This window comes from Strigops habroptila, chromosome 8 (genome assembly GCF_004027225.2).
Source record: "Strigops habroptila isolate Jane chromosome 8, bStrHab1.2.pri, whole genome shotgun sequence".
NCBI classification, from domain to species: Eukaryota; Metazoa; Chordata; class Aves; order Psittaciformes; family Psittacidae; genus Strigops; species Strigops habroptila.
The window spans coordinates 54,985,090-55,006,291 of record NC_044284.2 but is presented as its reverse complement, the minus strand read 5'-3'; the positions used below and the strand labels follow the sequence as shown (position 1 = coordinate 55,006,291).

Sequence of the window (21,202 nt, the reverse complement as noted above, 5' to 3'; positions counted from 1 at the left end):
TACCTCTGCAGCTTGGCAGCGTGTTGCCAAATTAGAGAGGTACTGGTTTATATCCGCTTTGTTAGTTTAAGTGACTTCACAAATTGGAAGGCAGTAGTGGAACCAGACCTTTAGATACTACGCTTGTTAAGCTTGGGTTTGCTACGTTTGGTTTGTTTCATGTTTAATTTAGGAATGCCACTCTAGCTAAGAGGACCAATTGAAGTGTAGATTAAGAAATAAACCCGTATTTTGGCCATTTAACAGCCCTTAAATGAGTTCAGATAGTACTTCTGCTTTGTGTGTCCCCAAATCATGACTGTTTGGCAGCGTGAAGACTTTCTGTAGTTTCCTTCCAGCCACAGAAACACGCTGCCATAGGCAGAGTTGATGTAGAAGTTTGATGTTGTTTGTAGCAAATTACTGGCTAGCACAGACTTGCCCAATAGGCTGTTGAAAGATAGCAGTGACCATTTGACATGTCAGTCTGTGTAGCAAAGAGGACATTGCCTAAATACTAGTTGTGTCTGTTTCCCCAAATATGGGATGGGCTTAAAAAACTCTGCTGTCTAGTTTTGAGTTTGGAGAAGGCAACACTGAGTTCTGGTCTCTAAACAGAGTAACTTGATGTTAGTCACGTAAAACTAGTATTTTTTAATTTTATTTTTAGTTTTGAGAACAACAGTCCTTAAACCAGCTCAGCCTACTGGTGGTCCAGTTGGTCCCTGACTCTGGGACAGTGACTTTTACCACTATCTTGTTTCTAGTAGTGGCCATAAATGGATGCCTGGAAAGAACAAGAAACAGGGAAAAACGTGTATCGTGTCTCAGTAAAGCTTTACTAATTTCTGCATATTTGCCACTCCAGGGGTTGAGGAGAACTAATAAAATAGGCTACCAGAGAAGTGGATTCTCCTGCTTAGTTTTTATTGTCCTGTGCCAGTCTGTGTTTTGTCTGTCCTGTTTATAACAGGGATGTATTGGGATATGAAGTGTTTCTTGCAAGTTACCTGTCATATCCATGGAAGACTGCAGTGTCAGCATTCAGGGTTTGCTTGGCCTCTTCTCAAGGGCATTCATCCCAATTGAACTTCACCTTCCTCTTTCTCACTTGGGAACTGCAGCAGAACTGTCCTTTCTGTTCCTCATGTTCCTCTCAGCATAACTCAAGAGTTATGTTTCAGAGAAATACTTAGGAATAGGTATTTTGCTCACATGCTGATGCTACCAGGTTGCCTCAGTTTTCTAGCCACAAGTGCACGTATTTTGTCAGTTCCCTTGTTCCAGACAAAGTCTGTTTGTACCCAAGAGAAGTGCTCTTCCGTACAGTTTCTCTTTGTTTCATCTCTCTTGAACCAGAACAAACCCATATATGCTGTTTCCTCCAGAGAACAAGACTTGTTACCTGTGTTACTGACTTGCACTAATTGCTCCCCAGAGATTTTAATTTCTAAAGGAAATTCTCCTGCTGAGCCAGGAACACAAGGAAACATACAGCTATCTCTATTACATCTGTCACATCTCAATATATCTGGCTAGATCCGTAATCTACATGCTTAGAAAACTTCTCACCTGAACCCCAAATGAATCCTTACTTCTGTGCTGCTTTTCACCCTGCACCATGTAAAACTACCATAACTGAATTACACAGTCTGTTGTGTACAAAGGGTTACTTCCTTTTAAAGTTGTCACTTTCTCCCTGAAGTTTTCATATTGGTGTTTGGTTTTGTTATGATTAAAACCATGTGAGAAAAGTTGATCTTACGTGAAGACATCTTAGCACAATTTTCGGTTTATAGTGACCAACTTGTGTTTTTACAGATTATGACAACTTTTTATGGCAAACATTACAAGTCTGATATTGCGCAAACTGCTTATTCAGTTTAAAAAGTAATTTTACAAGTCTTCAGTAATGTTTCACATACTAGTATAGAACTTTGCACTCGAAAGGATTCCAGCCTACCTTTTTAAGGTAAATAGTGTTTATAAAGTTGCTTTTATATGTAAAATATACACAGTTGATTTTGAATTTGTTGGAAGGAATCCTTACCTGCACAAATTAGCACATCAGTGACTTCAAGGATTTGCTGCTTTGGTCCAAGGTTTCCCCATTAGGAACAGGATCAAAGTCATAGTACAGTTATTAAATTAAACAAACAACAAAAGAGAATAAAGGAGGGAAGTGTAATTATTTTTTTTGAGCCTGAGCAGTATCCTGTTATAGTTTGAATGGTGTCCAGTTTTCTTACACTGACTTAACAAGGCTGCTCAAGTGAGGCAAAGTTGTACCTATTTTTATATATATATTTATGATCAAACACTTCCCGTGCAACGGGAGTTAATTGTAGTCTGAGAAATAGGTCCACTTGGTTTTCCCTTCTGGTGACCTAAAAAGAAGGAGTAGAGGAGGAACAGAGATACAAGACCTATATTAGAGTAATGATTTTTTTTCTTTTGAAAATAGGTTTCCTTTCCTATTATGTTGAAAGAAATTCAGGTACTTTTCAAACTTTTACCCTTGTAACGTAGGAGTTCTCACAGGGGTAAGTACGTGTTCATGCCCATAGTACAAAGTTTTATTGGAGCACTGGTTGTGTAAAGAGTTTGTGAAACAATTGTCAATTGTCCTTGTTTGAGAGAGTCTAGAAGCAATTCTTTGATCCTTTGTGGTGAGGATGGATGGTTGTAAGCCCATACACCTGTGAGGAATATCATAGTTCCTGCAGAGGAGAGAGCACTGCTGTAGAGGTATCACAGTCAGAGAAAGAAAAGGGAAGTGTAGTGGGCCTACTCAGAGCAGAGCGTTAAGTAATTGTGATAGACTTGATATGCCGAAGAGAGAAATACTGTCGTCTTTGGAATGCTGCAGCAAGACGTAGTATGTAGTAGTGTTACAGCAGAGTGATAGATGAACTCTGAGTGACTGTACCTTTCCTATGTCTGTGTGTGCATGGTTAGGATCTGGTGGTGGTGGTGGCGGTATGTGTCAGTCTGGGAGCCTTCGACTTTTTCAAAAGTTAGCCAAAGGCTAGAGCTCAAACCAGAAAGGTTGACTCCCAACTAAGACAGCTCTAGACCTTTGAGCCATAGAAAACATATTAAAATGAATTGTTTGTGCCATAACAAGTTAAACATTTGGTTATGTTGATGTTATGTAGTAATAAAGGAATGATTTTATTTACCTCTTGAATGGAAAATGCAGCTCAGCAGATTAGAGTTTCACTATATAGCCGGTTTTGAGGTGGCGTGTTAACTCTTGCTGAGAGTATAAAAATAAGACAGCTTTTCAGAAAGAGTTTGAGTCTATCTTTCTGATCACCCACACCCTTCCTTTTTTTTCTTTTCTGTCCTCTCCTCAAAATGCTGAAAAGCTGTTTTTCTGATCCCTCTCTTGAAATAAGTGTGCCAGTTGCAACTTCTTCACACTTGTCCAATATAGTCACTAGCAGAATTTTGTCTATAAGCATATATACCTTACAGGAGCTAGCATTGTCCTTAGATGACCCTGTTGGAGCCTTTTTTTGCTTTGGAAAGTGATGATCATTAAGTGGAATTAACTCAGGTTCAGGGACTTTTTTAAAGTTCACTCCTTCGGCTACGTTTGTTAAGGTAATAGTGACAATCTTCTAATTGGAGGCATTCTTTCCTGACTACAGTAAATAATTGCCTCTTTTAGCTGCTGCCCTTAACATTTGCCACCCACACAATCATAACAAACACATCCCCATCACATTTTCACAGCAATTCCCCAGCTGCCACTGCAGACGTGTTAATACCTGTGTGCATCTGTATTCTTTCTTGTCCCTTTATGAAATGTTATGGTCCACTTCTTACTAAAATAGGTAAGGCGATTTTTAAAATCTTTAAAAGCCTGTGCAGCTCATGGTGAAGTAATTCGCTGTGTATTTCAGAAACACAAAATCTCTCTTCTCAGAACAACTTTAAATTAAATGATTCTAGGACTTGAAGCTTGAGTAAGGTTGAGGGTGGTTACACACTAAGAACTTGAAGCAGGCTTCTTCCCAGTGGGTAGCTAATGGAGGAAAGACCCTTTGTCAAGTGCTGGAAAAAGTGAAAATTTGCAAGATGAGATCTTAGATTATATCAAGAATATACAAAATTTGGTCTTGATGTGTAATTAACAACACTTTTATTGCTGTTTCTGTAGTCTTTGCTTATATGTGTGGGTTTTTTCCTCTTGTGCTTTCCAAACAGCTTGGGGACTTCAAGGTCATAGAGCAGGTCATAGCTGTGGCCACTGTGTACCTGTGCTCCATCCCATGTTCATACGTAGTCCACATGCCACGTTTCCTTTCCCAGGGCAGCCTGTAGACTGAGTGAACTGTTGTGGTAGGGACAGCATTTGCTAACTCTTTGTTCCTTTGTTTCATGATAGGTCTATCCCCTATCATGGTCTGCAACTCATATGATGTGTGTCAGGGACCTGGGGAGAAATCAGAATGCCTGCAGCTGCTTCTTGGGTGATCCCAAGTGTTGCCATGAGTAAAGTAGTGCCAGGAGGAGGCTGTATGAAACCTTCCAGTAGTGGTTCCTCACAGACTTTTTGTTTGATTTTTTTCCTGGGATAGTTGTTCTGGAGTACCGATGGACAAGCTTGAATGTCACTGCCCTTGAGCAGGTTTTTTTCCCCATACTAATTTCTACTGTGGGAGCATATGTAAGATATGAAGGGCTTATACAAAGGCACAACTTTTGTAGGTGTTTTGTGTCATTTCTGTTTGTTCAGCATGGAAGTCTTAGTGTGGTTCATTCATTCAAAGCTTAAATGGCAGCAAGAAAGAACATTTGGGAACTTTTAAAACTGTAGCTTTTAAGTAGTGCCTGGGAGTAACCCTTATGATAGTGGTGATAGTTATAATAGCAGCAGCATAAAGTGCCAGTAAAAAGGAATCAAAAAGATGGGATTTATCCTTATATATAAGGGGTTTTACCCTTATATTTAATTATCTCTTTTCCAGTATCACTGTGCTTATTCTGGAAATAAATACGTTGGAGAGGTCCTTCTTCTCAACTGACCTGCTTGTTCCTCACCCTGATAGTCAAAAGTCATTTTTATTAGACGTAAAGACATTCAGGTGACCTACACTATTGTTATTTCTCTTGGTCTTAGTGCATATGTGGCACAACATAACACCAGTTACACTTGTAAATGTTGTGTAAGCTTAACTACGATACAGTAGAAATACGAATTTCAGGATTTTAATAAAATTGACTTCAAAGATAGTATGGTTATGGTAGCTATGGTAACTAACACTAATTAAGATATGCTAAAATTCGCAGGGGAGTGAAAAGGGGAAAAAATGTAAGTTAATGGTTTTGTTTTCATAGTTTAACAGTAAAATATTTTTTGTTCCCAGTGGATTGCCAAAGTGCCAGTCAGTCAATTGTTTGCTTTTTTTAAAGAAACCCTTTAAAAATAGCAGAGGCTCAACCACATTGTAATTTTTGTATGGAAACTAAAGAATGCATAAATCTGCGCACTATTTCCATAGAAAGCTCATTCCTTGGGCAAAGAGAGTTGCGGAGGCTTCCTGGAGTGTTCTCTGTAGGCTGCTGCTTTATCTGCTGAATCGCTGCTAGCAACATCTCCATGGCTCTGTGGCCCGAGTGATCATGAAATCATAATCAGGGCTTGGTCCTAATATAATTTTACAATATGGTGCAGACTGACTGGTTGGGGCAGCCATATTGCCAAATTTTAACTGTCATTGAGATTGATGATGCCTTTAAATGAACTTTGGAACTTTTAAAGAAGGAAATAGCTTTTATTATAGTTTTTTTGTAAAATATTTATCACATTAAAACTTTAGAAAAATAAATACCATAGGTCAGTTTCATATGTAGGCACAGAGGAAAGATTTAAAGGATAGCATTTTAACATCCTACTTGTTTTCAGGGTTTCTTCTTTTTAATTTAACGGTAATACTGTACTTGTTTCAGAAAGGATTAAGAGAGTTGTTCCATAATAGCTATAATCCTTTGTGTTCAACATGTTCAGAGTGTTGTGCAAATATTAACAAATCTGCACAACTCTTCAGTGGGGTAGATGGGGACAGGAAGATGGAGAGGTTGAGTTATTCAAGGTCAGTGTTTAAGTAAATATTGGGTCCAGGATTAAAACTGTTCTCAGTCTTGTAAAGAGCATCATTTCCTATTTCTCAGTGTAATGTCTTTTCTGAACTTGATTGTCCAGCTCCATTGGTTTCTACTGCAGCCAAGTACTCTTCTCATACCACTAAAAGTTCAATGGAAGGGAGAGTTGTGCTGACAAAGAATAAAAGAATAATGATTATTTGTAGCTGTATTAGTTTCAAGCCATGTTTCTTTTGGTTATTGTTTTTGAAGACACTCTATATTAACTTTTGAACTAAATAGATTTCATATTAATAATGGAAATTAAGAAAGAAATTATATTTAAGTTTTTTGTTCAGTGCAGGTGTGACATCTAGGCTGACAGAGTAAATCTGTACAATGTGCTGAGCACATGCAAAAGGAGAATGTTACAAAATATTTGAATGTTTCCGTGTGCATTAGAAATTTGAATACAAATGGGGATCCATATCAGTAACTCTCAACCCTAGCAGTATTAAACTGAATAGCTCTGTTCTTCACTAGAGGAAAAAGTGCATTCAGGCCTCAACATTTGATGCTTCTGTAGCTGGCATAGATGTGTTTTTTGAGAGAGCAGCAGCAGGTCCATGCTCTGTGAGTTTACTTGTATTACTGAATTGAATACTAATGAGGAAGAGCCAGTCTTGATGTAGGGCTTCAGACAGAACTTAAGAAGTTGAAGTTTATATAATCTGTCCTCTGCTTTTGGAGGAGTTTGGCTCCTTACTCTTTCTCTTCTTCCTTCCTGCCTTTGTACACTAGACAAGCACAGCTTTCTCTCCATCATCAGTGAGGAGTCTTGATTTAAGCTTCTGGCACATCATCCTTCTTACCCATCATCTCTAAACCTGTCAAGTGGTAGTTTAAGACCTTTCTATCTTGCCTTTTCCCAATTTGATTAAGAATTATTTTCACTCTGTTTCCTGTTCTTTACACTTAATTGAAATTCACTTCACAAGATTTAAGAGCCCTTTTGGCCAGTTCCTCAAGAGCATGTCTTCACCTTCAGGTGCTTATTGGCCCTGCCTGTCACAGTGTTACTTGATATGTTGTTCTTCCCTGACTAATTTGCTCACTCTTCTTTGTGCTCTGAAGACATTCTTCTTGTCACTTGCTTGTGTGTTATTGTTATTTTCTCTCTTTTGGGGAAGTGCTTTAGGATTATTTAGTTTTTGAATTTTTGGGAGTGATGCTAGCCCAGATGACAACTCTTATCTTTTTATTCCTAACTTCTCACTTAAATTTGTTGTCAGCTTCCTTTTCTGACATCCTTAGCAGAAATTTTTTTCAGCTTATGCTTAGGGTGGCCCAATATTTTTGTCCATTTCTCTTGATTTCAGAGTGAAGGGGGAATAATCTTTTCTTTCATTCCCAACCCAAAGTCTTGCTATCTTTTACACTTCATCTGCGTTGTTGCTTACATGCAGCTTTGCCTTTTTGTCCAACTAAATATACTTCATGTCACTGTGCTCTATGTTTATTTCTGTAATCCTCTTTTTCCCTCTCCTTCCAGCAAAGCTCCTCTCTAGTCTGGGGAAAAAATGCAGCACAGTAAATTATAATATCCAAATCCTGAGCTGACTGTGCCAGCACCCGCTGACCCCTCTTTTGCACACACCCCTTCCCTTCAGCTGCATCAGGTCTGGTGGCACCTGTCCTCTTCAAAGAACATTTGCATTTCTACTGCTGTCCCTTACCCTGTGTTGTCTGTTACTGTCATTCTGAGTTTCTTCTTTGGTAGAGGTCTCAATCTCAGTGTACTCCTAGCTCAGAGATGTTTTATGAGACAACTTTTTCTTCCTCTGTATCCTGAATATTTTGAATCTGCGCAATCATTATGTTTTCTGAAATATCTTCTGTTCTTCCTGTTAAAGTCCTTCTTTAATGTTTGCATTAAATTAGCTAAGAAAGTAATTTATAATTATTTTTTTCAGTTTCAAATAATCTGGGTGGCTTTTTTCTTTTTTCTTTTTTTTTCTTTTTTTTTATTATCATGCTGCTTTCCTTCTCAGTCACAGCAATATTGATTATTGTTTATTTGTGTCTAAGTGGCACTTAGGAATCCATGCCCTGTGGTGCATGGGGTGTGTATTTGCTTTAAAGCACCAAGTATGCCTTTGGTTGTGGGATTTTTGCTTTGGTTATTACAGTTCATAAAGTAAAAGATAGTTAACTGCTGGAGCAGGTGATGTTATCTGCTCTGTAAAAACAACCTGGCTAAATCGGTAGCAAAGCAGTTCAGTGCATCAGTGTGTGGGGAATCTCATACAGGTGCTGTCCATATGTGTTGGGTATATGCCTGGAAATGGGAAGGCTGATGGGGAATTTTTTCAGCTGTCGGTATATCATTTTTCACAAGGGGTGGTGGTTGTTTTTTTTTTTTTTAAAGACTTAGGGGAAGGGCAAATTTTGCTCAAGGTTCTTTTGTTTTATTACTGTAAGATTTATAGCATTGCCAAGCCTCTTACTTGGACTGGTCCCAGACCTGCCATCCCTCATCCATTTGGAGTGCAGAGCTCTCTTCCTCTATTTTTTCAGCTTTTACTCCAAAGGTGGAAAAAAACCCCAAAACCCAGCATTTGGACTATTTTATTTATTTATTTGTTTATTCTTAAGGGATTAGTTCATTCAGTCCTTCTAAATTAAAAAGTAAGGAATGTTTTAAGGAGACGTTGAGATTTAAATGGGTTTACTCGACATCTCATGATAGGGTTTTCAGTTTTAGAGCACTAACATATTTCTACTTGAATTTAACCAACTCGCTTCCTGCCCTGTTAAAGTTGCTTTTTCTGCCTCAGTTCCCTGCTGCTCTAGATTTAAAGCTGTTACCTTTTGGCCTGAATCCACCCATCCTGACACTGAAATGAAGGCCTGTCTGCAGAAAACATTCCAGGAACAGTTTATCCTTTGCTGGTTTATACGGATTCTCTAATGCAGAGTTGCTCTTCTGGCTTTTGTTTCTTTCAGCACTGCTGAGGCCAAATGTCTTCCCAGCCACTCTGAAATTTCTCAGCAGTTCACTTTCTTCTGACTACCCAAAAAACTTCGGTAGGTGGCCGTATAGGGAGGGGTGCTGTCACGTGCATTTGCTTTTGAGCCCTGTGCTTCAGTACCTTGTGGAGTTGACTGGCAATATCTCTCCAAGTCTGACCTTTTCCTGGAGTGCAGTTACTCCAGCATGCTTTATTCTGTATGTCGAATCACAGAATACAGTTTTCTCTGCCTGGTATAATGACTACTGTGCACAGAAGCAATTTTTCCTAATTTACATGAATCTTCCAGAACGTACCTTCTTAAAGAACAGAAACAATCAAACCTGCTCATTTTAGTATTGTGCTTCTACCCTGTCTATTTTGTTACAAGTACCTATTAGGTGTGTGAAGTGCTAGCTCTCACTGAACTGCATATTCCATTTATAGGAAAAGCAATAGATACAACTTTATGACAATGAGATCATGGCCACCTAAGGGGAGGTATAATTTTTAACTTGTAGCAAGGTTTAAATGACTCTGGACAAAGGTCAAGTCATTACAAAATGAGGCTGTGAGCTACAATGTTTCTAGGGTGCCCTTCTCTCTCTTGGCATGTTTGGTATCTTTAGGCACTGGACTGCAGCTTCTCCAGTTATTTGGTTCATATCTTGGTTTTCTTATGGCTCAAAATCGTGCAGGTTTTGCTTTTTGCTGGATTCTTCTTTTGTGCATGTCTTTGTAGGCTGGCACAGCAGCAGAGTCCTAAGAACTGCTCTAAATGCATGTTCATGCCTTTCCTGCCCCTCCCCCTGGTCTCCTCTGTCTCTGTCCCACCCCTTCCCAAATTCCATTAATATTTACAGAACAAGAGCCAGTACTCCATCATTAGCCTGAAGTTCAGAATGAGATTTTTCTGGCTCTATCTGCAGCTGATGCAGAAGATAACAGAGGTTAGAAATGCACTTAAAAAAAAAAAAAAGAAAGAAAAACAAAAGGCCTTTTCATATCCAGCACACTGGACAAATTGTGTTATGTATAAATAGGCCTACAAAGACCAGAGCACATGTAAGAAAATATTGTATGTATTGTTGGAAGGCAGAGGAACATGAAATTATTGTTCATTGACTAAATTAAGCATGTGCATTTGACTACTGAGATTCTACTTATATAAACTCATTTTCACCATTGTTTTTTTACATTTTACGTGAGGAGAAAAGAGTTCCTTTCTTCAACTTACTGGTTCATTTACAGGGGAAGCAGTAAAATCAGAAAGTCAAATGGAGAGATTTGCCAAACGCGAAAGAACTGTGTTGATAGTTGCATACCACTAATGTACAAACTAAGCTTCAAACATAAATTTCATAGGTAAACTAAGGAATTGGGAGAAGAGTGGAGAGAATGAAGAATTCAGATGATTTGCATTGTTTTCTTTGACCTGAAACTAAGTACTTTCTTTCATTTCTGTTGTTCAGTGCACAAAATGGGTTCTTAACCTTTATAAATTGACTTAAAAAGCCAACATCAAAATATAAATATTTCTAGTTTTCCAAATTGTTTTTGTTTTAATGTTGTTTTGTTTGTCGGAAAGTATTTGCTGACTTCCACTCTAGTCTGCACATGCTCTGTGGCCCCTTCCATGAGTGTTTCAAGACTTGCATTTCCCTGGCCATCAGGATGGCTGATATCCATTTCCAGTTTGCATGAGGCTCTGGCTACTGGTGACCTCAGCTAGTTGCCAGCAGACAATTTTTTTAATCTATGTGAAGTAATTGGATTGTGTCCATCTTGTTGTGAGGCCAGAGGTTATTTTGGAGCATAGAAACTGATCTGCATTCTTTAAATGTAGAAGGGCTTCATCTGCATGTTCTATGGAACATGATTTGGCAAAGCAGTTTAGAGAAGCTGGTTCTGCAGGATGCATGTGCTGCTCTTCCTCTACGGAATTGTGAGAACATATTTTAACAAAGGATTCTTCAGTCTGTCAAATACCCCAAAATACATAGCCACAGAAAAAGTTAGTTTGTTGTGTTTGGTTTTTTTCCCCATTCAATATTTATTAATTCTTTCTTAATTTCTTTTGGTCCTTCCAGGAAGGTACCAATACCCACCAATCTGTCCATTAGTCTGTAAATGTGTAGGGTTTTTTTCCTAGGAAGGGCTCTCTTACTTTCTTCTCTGTTCTCTGAGAGCAGAATTGGGTTATCTCACTTTTCTGATGAACCTACGTTTTCCAGATAAATGAAAACGTGGGGGTTTATTTTTCAGAACTAAAACAGTTGGATTGCCTTTTTGTTTTACTGGGATAAGCATCCATGATGCTCTGGGGAATGGAGAATGATCTAAAATAAGCCTAACTGTTTTTTTTTGTTGTTGTTTATCCGTTTCTTTTTGCATCTGTCTTAGTATTTATTGCTACCATCTGCATTTCATTTCAGGTTGTCTAATGTCTTATTCTGCATGTTCTGTGCCTATTCTCTTTACATAGCCTTGGGCTGTAATATCAGCATTTGCCTACAAGAGATCCATTTCTATCTGTAACAAAATGAATTGCATTCATCTGTGTAATTCATTTCTAATGAATGCCTTGCTCCTCATTAAACAGTGATTTACCTTTGTTTCCCTTTTCTACACTGTCAACACTAACCATTTTGAGGTCCTGTGGAGAGATGCTAATTTGAGAAAGCAAAAGTCGGTGCAACTAAGCACTCACAAATGCCATCCTCATTGGCACTTTCAAAAATATTCATGGGACAATTTGTGAATGCAGGTGGATAAGACTCAAAATGTTTTCTTATTCATAAGCTTTCAATGTACAAAGACCACACATCAGAGTTTAAATGTGTTTCTCTTTGTCAATGTCTTGAACAGGTAGCCAAGCTTGTGAATCTTTTAAGACCTTGTTTTGCTCTGCAAGAATTTTATGGATCATGTTTAGGGAGACTATACTCTTGATTCCCTGTCCACTGTGCACCTTTTCAGGAATATTAAAGTACTTCAAACTTATTTTCAGAATACTGTTTTGAAGCACTTAATTTTGAGAAATGTTAAAATGTTTCAGACTTGAAAATATTTTACCTCATTTTTTTTTGAGATTCAAAGAGTAATATAACCATTTATTGGCTTTGTGTGTATAAAGGATTAGTACCATTAACTAATGAAATAGGGGTCATACGGGAATTTTGTTATAGGCTTGGTCCAGACACACTTTTCTGTCGTGCCCTTTCAACCTGTCCTGCAGCATCCCCTTTTCCAGCCCTCCACTTTGTAGAACAGCAGAATCTGCTGAGTGTGCAAATAGATCTGTACTGCTGACAGATGATGGTTAGGGTATAGGATGAGTTACTGAGTTTATTTTCTCTTTAAACCTAAGCAGAGTTTGAACTGCAGCAATGGATTATGAATATGAAAATACTGTTGGTAAACATAATTTAAAGCAATACAGGTGGTTTCTAGGAAGTTGTTTTATTTACAGCATCTTTAACACTTAGTGATGATACAAGTTACTCATTGACACTTTTGATCACTCACATGAATTCAGCTTGGCGTTTTACAATATTTATTCTTGTGTTTGGCCAGATTGATCCCCTGTTGAAACTGGAATTGTGAGTGGGTATCAGTTGAGTTACACCATGCCTTTAATTTGATCATAGTATTATGAAGGGATTGAAGCATGGGAGGGTTGTTTTCTTCTTTAACTGATCTCGCCTAAATCGTGTAGTATTTGGAAGTAAGAACACTGATTAATGTAACAAAATTTTATTTTTAATATACATTTTAGAGGACAAAACTGACCTTGAGAACAGTGTGATGCAGAAGAAAATTAAAATCCCCAAACTCTCTCTCAATCACATAGAAGAAGCTGGGGAGGTTACAGATTATGGGGAAGAAGATGTGGAGCTTAGACACAGTAAGGTACTGAAGTTTTACCTTTTTTTTAAATTATTATTTATTTTATTATTTTTTCCCCTGCCTTTTTTTTTTCCTTTACATTTTTTTCCTTTTTTCTCTTTTTTTATATATTTTTTATTTCTTTGAAGTGCTTGGGGCATATACAGTTGTCATAGCTTAAGAATTCCAGGCCTGCTTTTAATCTCCTTAAAACATTGTATTTGGTGAAATTGGGGATGGGGATACAGGTTTTCAAAACCTGCTGTATGTGCAGTCGAACGTTTTCCTGTGTATACCATCTGCACAGTGTAATTGCTCTTCCACTTTGGCCCAGAATGCTTTAAAAGTCACCAGTTACATGAATGTTGAGCAGCTGCTCTCAGTGGCACTTGCGACCTATCGCATGCTGCTTGTTTGGAATTGGAAGGGGTGTTCTGAGAGTTCCCAACTACAGCAGTAGCGAGAACAACGACTGACAGGACTGCATCCCTCCATTATAACTGCCAGTTGTCCTTTAAGGTTCAGATGCCAGAAACCCACTATGTAAATGCATTTATTTCTTGATATCAAATGATTTCTTTAAAAGCCTGCCAACCTTCAGAATAAAATACTGCTCTGTGGCTTCATGTGTTTTGCAGCTGTAGGAGTGATACTAGTACATTCCTTTATGGTGGGCCAGCATTTATTTTTATTTAATTGTTTTAATTTTCGTTTAGAACATGTGTGGCACAGGCGTAATATCAAATAATCTCATTTTCTGCCACATTACTTATGGATATTGTGGTATGGGAATTGATAGTGTCAGCTTCTTGTCTCTAACCTATGAGCTACATTTGATTTCCTTGCAGTTGCTTGGAAGTTCAAATGCTTTTTCCATATTTGGCCAATAAAACTTGGTGACTTTTACCCCTACTGTCACATTTTAATGCCACTATCCAGCCCCGGAAAATAGGTGTGCTTTAATTTGTAGTGTTTGGGACTGAAGGTAAATTTATGCTGAGAGTTCAAAGGACATGAAGCCTCTGCAATGCAGTACTAATATAGAAGGAATCAGCTGATGAGGGAGATGAGGCTGGATGATAAATTTCTGTGTCCAACTAGTGTTTTCAGTTCCCTTTCAGTGTTTGCTGATAGTGTTAACTCAGTCACTTGCATCAGGCAGTTGGGTGAATGTGCTAGAGGAATAGTCAGAGAAGGTTTTGTCTCCTGAAGTGTGGGAAGGACAAGCTCTCTGCTCACAAAACAGCAGCTCTGTATGGTATGCCACTTTCATCTCTGATGTCATTAGAGGTGACAAACATAGCACATAGTTGATTCTTTCTCTTACTTATCAGAAAGTCAATTGCTGTGAGAAATCTAAATGTTAGGGGTAAACTTTAAAGGAAAACAGATCCAGATCCACTTTTTTTTTTTAGAGAACTTAATTACCTTTATATATGGAATCGAGTGACCTGTATATACACTGAGCTTGCAAGTGTTGTGCAAATGGAGGAAGAAAGGCCTTTAACTGCCTCAGAAGTTTATTTATGCATTTAGCTGAATTACATGTGCATGATAGTAATGATGTATATCCACAAGAATCTGTTAGGCAAAACATTTTTTCAGGCAGACTTCGTCTTGCTTTTTTTGGAAAACAAGAATATTAACAGTTCTCAAGTCTGACGAATTTTGATTTTATTACATCTTACTGGTCTCCTAATTTATTTATTTTTTATTGTAACATGCAGAGACAAGATGGGAGGAAACAAAGTGAAGGTACACACAAAAGCATTGAAGCAGTTGTTGCTCGCCTTGAAAAACAGAATGGGATGAGTCTCAGTAATACTTCCAGCCCTGAGGAGGCTTTTATGGAGTCTTCAGAAGGCATGAACAATATGGACGATGCTGTAGTTCCTCGGATCCTGTATGAAGAATTGCTGAGGAGTTACCAACAGCAACAAGAAGAAATGAGACACATTCAGCAGGAGCTTGAGAGAACACGAAGACAGCTTGTGCAACAGGCAAAGAAGCTAAAGGAGTATGGGGCACTCGTGTCAGAAATGAAAGAGCTCAGAGACTTGAACAGGAGACTCCAGGATGTACTGCTTCTAAGACTAGGTAGTGGTAAGTGCCGGACTTAAATGGGACTAGTTTTAATGAATTTTGCAAGTGTGATCAATAGTAACGGAAACGTATTTGAAGAATAGCAGTGGTTGTTAAACTGGACATTGAATGTTAAAAGGGTTTTTCTGCTGTGGCTGTATAATATGTGTCGAATTTGTATGCTATGTACGTCTGGGTTTTTCTTTAATGATAGTAGAGGTCTTTGTGCTGGTATGGTTGAATCAGAGTTCCATTTTAAGCAGCTGTATTTTAAAGAGTCGCTGACCTTCCAGTATATGCTGAAAAAGATAATAAAGCGTCATCTGCAATATACACCAATATGTTTCAGTTTAAAAAGAAGAAAAGAAAAAAAAAAGGGGAAGAAAAGGCACTGGAATGAATATTTGGGCTAAAACTATTTTATTCTTTTCAGTTAGGGATTCTGTTTATTGTTATGTGACTGTGTTACCTTCCATTTTCTGCCCGCTCTTCCCATTAGTAGCTCATTAGAATGTGATATATTCCTGAACTTCTTAGCAGTGGCTTTAAACAGCCATGCTATTTGAAAGATAATGGATTGTTACAAAAACATTAAAAACACTTTTTATATTAGTGTCCCGTTCATCAGCACTTGTTACAAAATGCAGGTTTGTGTAATTTGGATTTAACTTTTAAATATCTTGAGTCAATTGCTCACTTGTTTTGGTTTATAACAATTATTTAACCATTATGTTGGAATAAATGGGAAAAAAAGACAAAATAAAAAGTTCATCTTTTCATTGAAGATGGTACCCTTGGAATACCTTCAAATATTTTACTAATTTATATTTATTTGCTATTAGAATGTGGTACTGCTGTGTTGAAGATTTGCTCGGTGACTGAAACTTGGTTAAAATTTGTGCATCTGAACTTAGCATGCTGTTTCTTATGTCTGCCTTTGTGTCTCTGGAAACTTAATTTTTGCATGTAAGTTGGGTACTGGCTCTTCTAGATGACTTGAATGAGTGCATGTGATTTGCATGTGGGTCTGAGTTACGTTCATGTACCAACCTGAACCTGGGAGAGCATGTGCCTGTGCTGTAGCATGTGTTAAGGTGTGCCTGCAAGTTTGGAGCCAGGTTCTTGAAGTAGCATCTGATGATTTAAACTGGGTGTTTGATTGTGAATGCTCATCATTGTTACACTGTGCATAATTAAAATGGCATTACTTATTATAAACATTCTAGTTAACTTTTAAAATAAAACTGAAGAGTCAAGGGTTCCACAGGCTGAAAAACACAGTGTGGTTGGCAGTAGATTCCACTGAGCTTTCTAAAATTTTCCTTGGATGGAAAGATGTTTCTTCATCTGCAAGTAGTTAGCTCGAATTTATGTGAATGAAGCACCAGCCAGATGTTAGTAGGCAATGGGGCTGAACAGTGTAAAATACCAATTTAGTTGGTAGACTTGACAGCAGTTTGAGTGGTGAGACGATCAATGAAATGAAGACAGCTTCTGAATTCTGTCTTATTCCTTTCACCTTAAGAAAGGATATATTTTTTTTATTTGTGGTAAGTCAAGAAAGCTTAGAAGAAAAAAAAAGAAAGAAAGAAAAAAAGAAAAAAGAAAAAAGGAAAAATGAGAAAACCCACCCAGAAACCTAAAATTTCTTGGAAAAGATGCTGAATCTTCTCTAAATACTGGGCTTGAATTTCCTTTGTATTTCCTTTGTATCATTCTGGCACCTGATTTACAACTGAAAATAAATCTCAATTACATTGAAGACAAGTTCTTTTAATCACATACCTGGACAAACATGAATTATAGGTAACTTCCAAAAAAATCCCATGTTGTTGTTACTTGTATGGAACTTTTCATGGATGACAAAGGTAGTATTTGGCCCTATGGGCTGTGTCCTTCACAGGATGTGTTACCTAAGACGCAAATCTGTTAACTGCTGATGACTCTATTTCCTTTCGTTGCAGCCTCATTCACAGTAAAGAAACAACCAGATTCTAGAAAGATCAGTACAAAACTTATGAGTGATTAGAAAGGGAGACATCTTCAGCACATTATAAATTAGTCTGATGACAGTATGAAAATGTGCTACTTTTAATCAAGAAATAGATATGTAAAGACTTCTTTGCTCTTCCTTACTTTCCCAGCTTATAAATAAGGTATGTTTGGGTGTGTGAATAAGCTCTGAAAGTTGTTCAGAGAACAGATTACATCCCAAATTCATCTTCGGTTATTGCAGCAATCTCTTAAACCCAGAGTTTCAAATTACATGTAATTTATGTTCTGCTGCACTTCTAGTAGGCTGGACTTAATGCAAACTAATTGCATTTCTGTTTCACCTTGGAGACTTCTGATTTCTTTGCATGAGTTGACAGCTGTTTTGTGCTGATGAATTGCAGCTGTGGGAAATGCGTGCCTGTTGCCATTTTAAACTTGCAGATCAGATATAGAACAGCCTCTTGAGCTAACATTCAGTCAAGTATTCAGTCTCCTAATTTCCCATCAACATGTTGATTTCAGTGAGAAGCTGGAAGTCAATGTATTCTATTTGAGACATAGGCCTTCATCTATGCTACTAAACTTGAGCCAGTCTTGTGGGAAGAGTGAGTTCTTAATCTTCCACATGGTGACACCGAATTGCTCTTTGTTTTAAAAGAGCCTTGAAAGCAGGTGCGGCAAATGGCAGTAGTAAAATCAGTACTGATATACTGAAGCTTCTTTATGATTTTGATATGCTGTTGCCCAACAGATTCCCTTCCTGGCAGAGGCAGGAATTTAATGAGGGTCTAGGGACCAAAGCAGTGAGGAAATGGGATGACTATCATGGAAGAGTTTACAGTATCCCTCGGCTGAGCTCCCAGAAGAATGTGTGCAGCTGAAGCCACTTTGCCCTTTCCTGCTTTGGGATTAGGACCCCAATTCTTTTCTTGCGAAAGAAAAATTTCAGCAACTTCTTAAAAAAAAAAAATAGTTGTCTCCAGGGTAAAATCTGTGCAGTTTACTATGGTTGTATATAGCCAGAAGTAATGAAGTTTTATCAGGGATAATGTTTGGGTGTTGTTTGTTCCTACGATAAACACTTCATTTTCATGTTGTATTGCTAAGATGTAGTGTTGCTCCGAAGTCAAGCAGCATATTAACTTTGATTCATCAACACTCATTCATAGAGTCAAAGAATGGTTTGGGTTGGAAAGGACCTTAAGATCATCTAGTTCCAACCCTCCTGCCATGGACAGGGAGGCCTCACACTAGGCCGTGTTGCCCAAGGCTCTGTCCAATTCATCAACACCCATACAGCCCCTCAAGTGGTTATTCTTAATCCGGTTTAATTTCAGTGATCCAGTTCACGGTGTCTTGGGACTGCCATCAGGATAGGGAGTACTAATGCCTTTATGTCTCACCACATGTAAGGAATTACTATTATTCAGCTTTTCTGGAATTGTTTATCTTTTTGATGTAACAAAAGTCCAAGGTTTCTATCAAGTGTGAGTACATGGAGTACCATATATATAATATTGCCACTTCTCAGACTCCTGTTTTTATTCAAATTTTGGTAGACCATGTGGAAAAACAGCTTGCTGCTTACAAATTTATATCAACCACTTTATCAGTTAATTTATTTTGGCTTATTTACTGATTTTTGAGTAGCGTGTAGCCTAAACTGCGTTTTTGCGGAAAAGAGGTGGTGAAGGGAAGCCTTCTGCTTCTTCATCCTGCATTTGAAGTTGCTGGCCTCTCAGACATTATGGAAACTTTACAGTTGGAAGGAGAATTTGAAATAAAGATTTTTTTCATTTTTGCATTCTGAGGAATTGTCTTTATTTTTTTTATGATCCTTATTGTATCACTGGCATATATTTTTGTATGTCTCATTCATGATATTTAAAGTGAAACGCACAGCATGAGACTTAGAGAGAGAGGGAACTTCTAAAGTGTAGTGTGTGGTAAATTGGGCACGCAAACTCCTGTTAGCAGTGAGGCAATAATTCAGATTGCATGTCTGATTCACAACATGCCAGATTGAAAATGCTGTCTGCAGTAGTTGGTGAAAGTAGCTGTGAAGACTACCTAGTTAGAGGCAGGTTGCTCTTTGGGAATTAAAAAATCAGTCTGTTGGTGACTTCTAAGCAAGCAGTAAAGCATGAACTGTGGTGGAGGTTTTCCTGACTTGTTAGAGCTATGGTTATTGTGGACTTCAGTCAGTAGTTTTTCTTGGGGAACTCTGGAAACCAAATCCCACCTGTGTCAATATATGACTATGAACAAAACAGACTTCTAAACAGCAACTAGTAAAAGTGTTTGAGATAAACATTTCCTTCTTAGAAGAAGGTGGTTGTACTTAGCTGTCTTCCTCAAGGTGACTTTCAAAGTATGAGAAAACTCAAAATAACACTTTGTTGAAGAGTATTTTCTTGAAGTAACAACTAAAAGGTCTCTTCCTAAGTTTACACTGGCAATTACATCACTGCATCTGCTTCTTCAGGTGTGCCTACACCAAGATGTGTGCGGGCTTTAGGTGGTTTAATCAGTCCAGGTCTTTCATCTGGTCTAAATCAGTTTAGCAGTCTCAAGTTTAGAAAGTTCGGTTTGTCTCGGCAGTACCATTTTATATGCCTGATAGTAGAGGTGCTTATTAAGATTACTATTACATTATAATGCAAATGATGTGGTTTTTTGTGATTTCTCTACTTGTGCAATGCTTGCATTGCATATGGCTCTTAAGATAACCCTTTTTGGGGGCGCTGCTGTATAGGGTTGTCTAAGTTGCGGAGACAACTTTTAGTTGTTGCTGAGTGTCAAGTGGCAGTCAGCTGAGAACATTTAGCCAGCTATTTAGGTGTAGAAATAAACTATAGGGTAAATGTCAAGTGCGAACAGTGGAGGAAATGCTGATACTGCTGTATAATAATCTCTGCATGAAACTGCGCAAAGTAGGAGGAGTGAGTGGTTTGTTTGTTGTAGGTACAGGAACTATTTAAGATATGTGACTGAAGACATGAGTTTTGGTACCAGCTTGACTTGCAGAGTTAGATCAATTCAGGGCTTGGTCTGTGTGCACAAACACTGAGGAAGGATGCTGAACCGTGACAGTGACCTGGTTACTGAATTACCATTTGTTGGAAGATGTCAAGGTTGGGCTACAGAGTGCTGCAGCACTCTCAGCACCCACCTGGTACAGTATAGTTCTTACAAGTGGGTGAGTTTATGCTTCAAGTGCTTGCAAGTGGCTGATTACCATGGTGCCGAGGGTCTAAGCTGGCAGCCTTGCTGTTGACAAACCACCATCCCTGCATGGAACTTCAGTGACTGCTGGAGCTTCTCATGGTCCTAGAGACAGACATCAAGAGAAACGATAGGCTTGGGACCGTTGCCTGTTCCTAGACTTCTGGTGTAACCTCTGCAATGGATGGAATGATGAAATCCAGATCACAAATTATTTTATTTTGTTCTTCGTTTTAGAAACACTTTATAAACTTGATTTAGAAAAGAAAAATTGATGACTGACAAAATAATTATCCTGCTTTGAAGCCTCAAATATATGCTTAGTAGTATTCTGTTGTTTAATCTGTGCTTAAGTTTTGTTGATTACAGTGTGTTGGATGGATTGGACAATCAAAATTCTAATTTATGTGAGGGCTTTTCACCTTGGATACTCTCTGTGCATGATACTTTAGCTAAGTAGCCTGTTTCCTTTATTGCGTTTCTGTAGATCCTCAGTATTTTTAATATACCTCTGTTATATCTAAACAGATTTCAAATTTCTATCAAATTTTCTGGTTCTACATGGATAATTTATGTAATTATCACAGTAAATTATGCAGGTTTCTATGCAACTATATAGTAATTCTTATTTGAAGAATTACTATTGTTGCTTTTGGTTTATAATTTCAGTCTCATTTTAACATAATTTCCATAGTGTGCACTGAAGCAATCTTACCCATATTTGTAATTGTCTGTATGCTTTAAGAATAAAATTAAACATTTAAATTAAAATTAAACATTTTGATGTTTATAAAGCAGAGTTACTTATCCTGCTTTTATTTATTGGTGTTCAGAAGTAAGATTTTGGTTTAGACTCTTTCTGACTTTAAAATGAACATGACTAACATGTTATTTTATGCTAACCATGGGTGATGAAGTGATTGATTTCA

The 21,202-nt window shown here is 37.9% G+C and overlaps 2 protein-coding genes across 7 annotated transcripts in view; both read left to right on the top strand.

The window, feature by feature from the left end:
• Positions 1 to 21,202, top strand: part of AGBL4 (ATP/GTP binding protein like 4) — a 956,884-nt gene that overhangs the window by 560,113 nt on the left and 375,569 nt on the right. The window lies entirely within an intron of this gene.
• The window catches only part of BEND5 (BEN domain containing 5), a 31,489-nt gene that overhangs the window by 1,157 nt on the left and 9,130 nt on the right, over positions 1 to 21,202 (top strand). For 2 of the 5 annotated variants that reach the window (XM_030494960.1, XM_030494961.1), the window contains exons 2-3: positions 12,862 to 12,995; positions 14,699 to 15,074. In XM_030494960.1, the coding sequence (XP_030350820.1) occupies positions 12,862 to 12,995; positions 14,699 to 15,074 (510 nt within the window). The remainder of the gene's footprint in view (positions 1 to 12,861; positions 12,996 to 14,698; positions 15,075 to 21,202) is intronic. The other 3 variants (XM_030494962.1, XM_030494963.1, XM_030494964.1) reach the window with 2 other exon arrangements.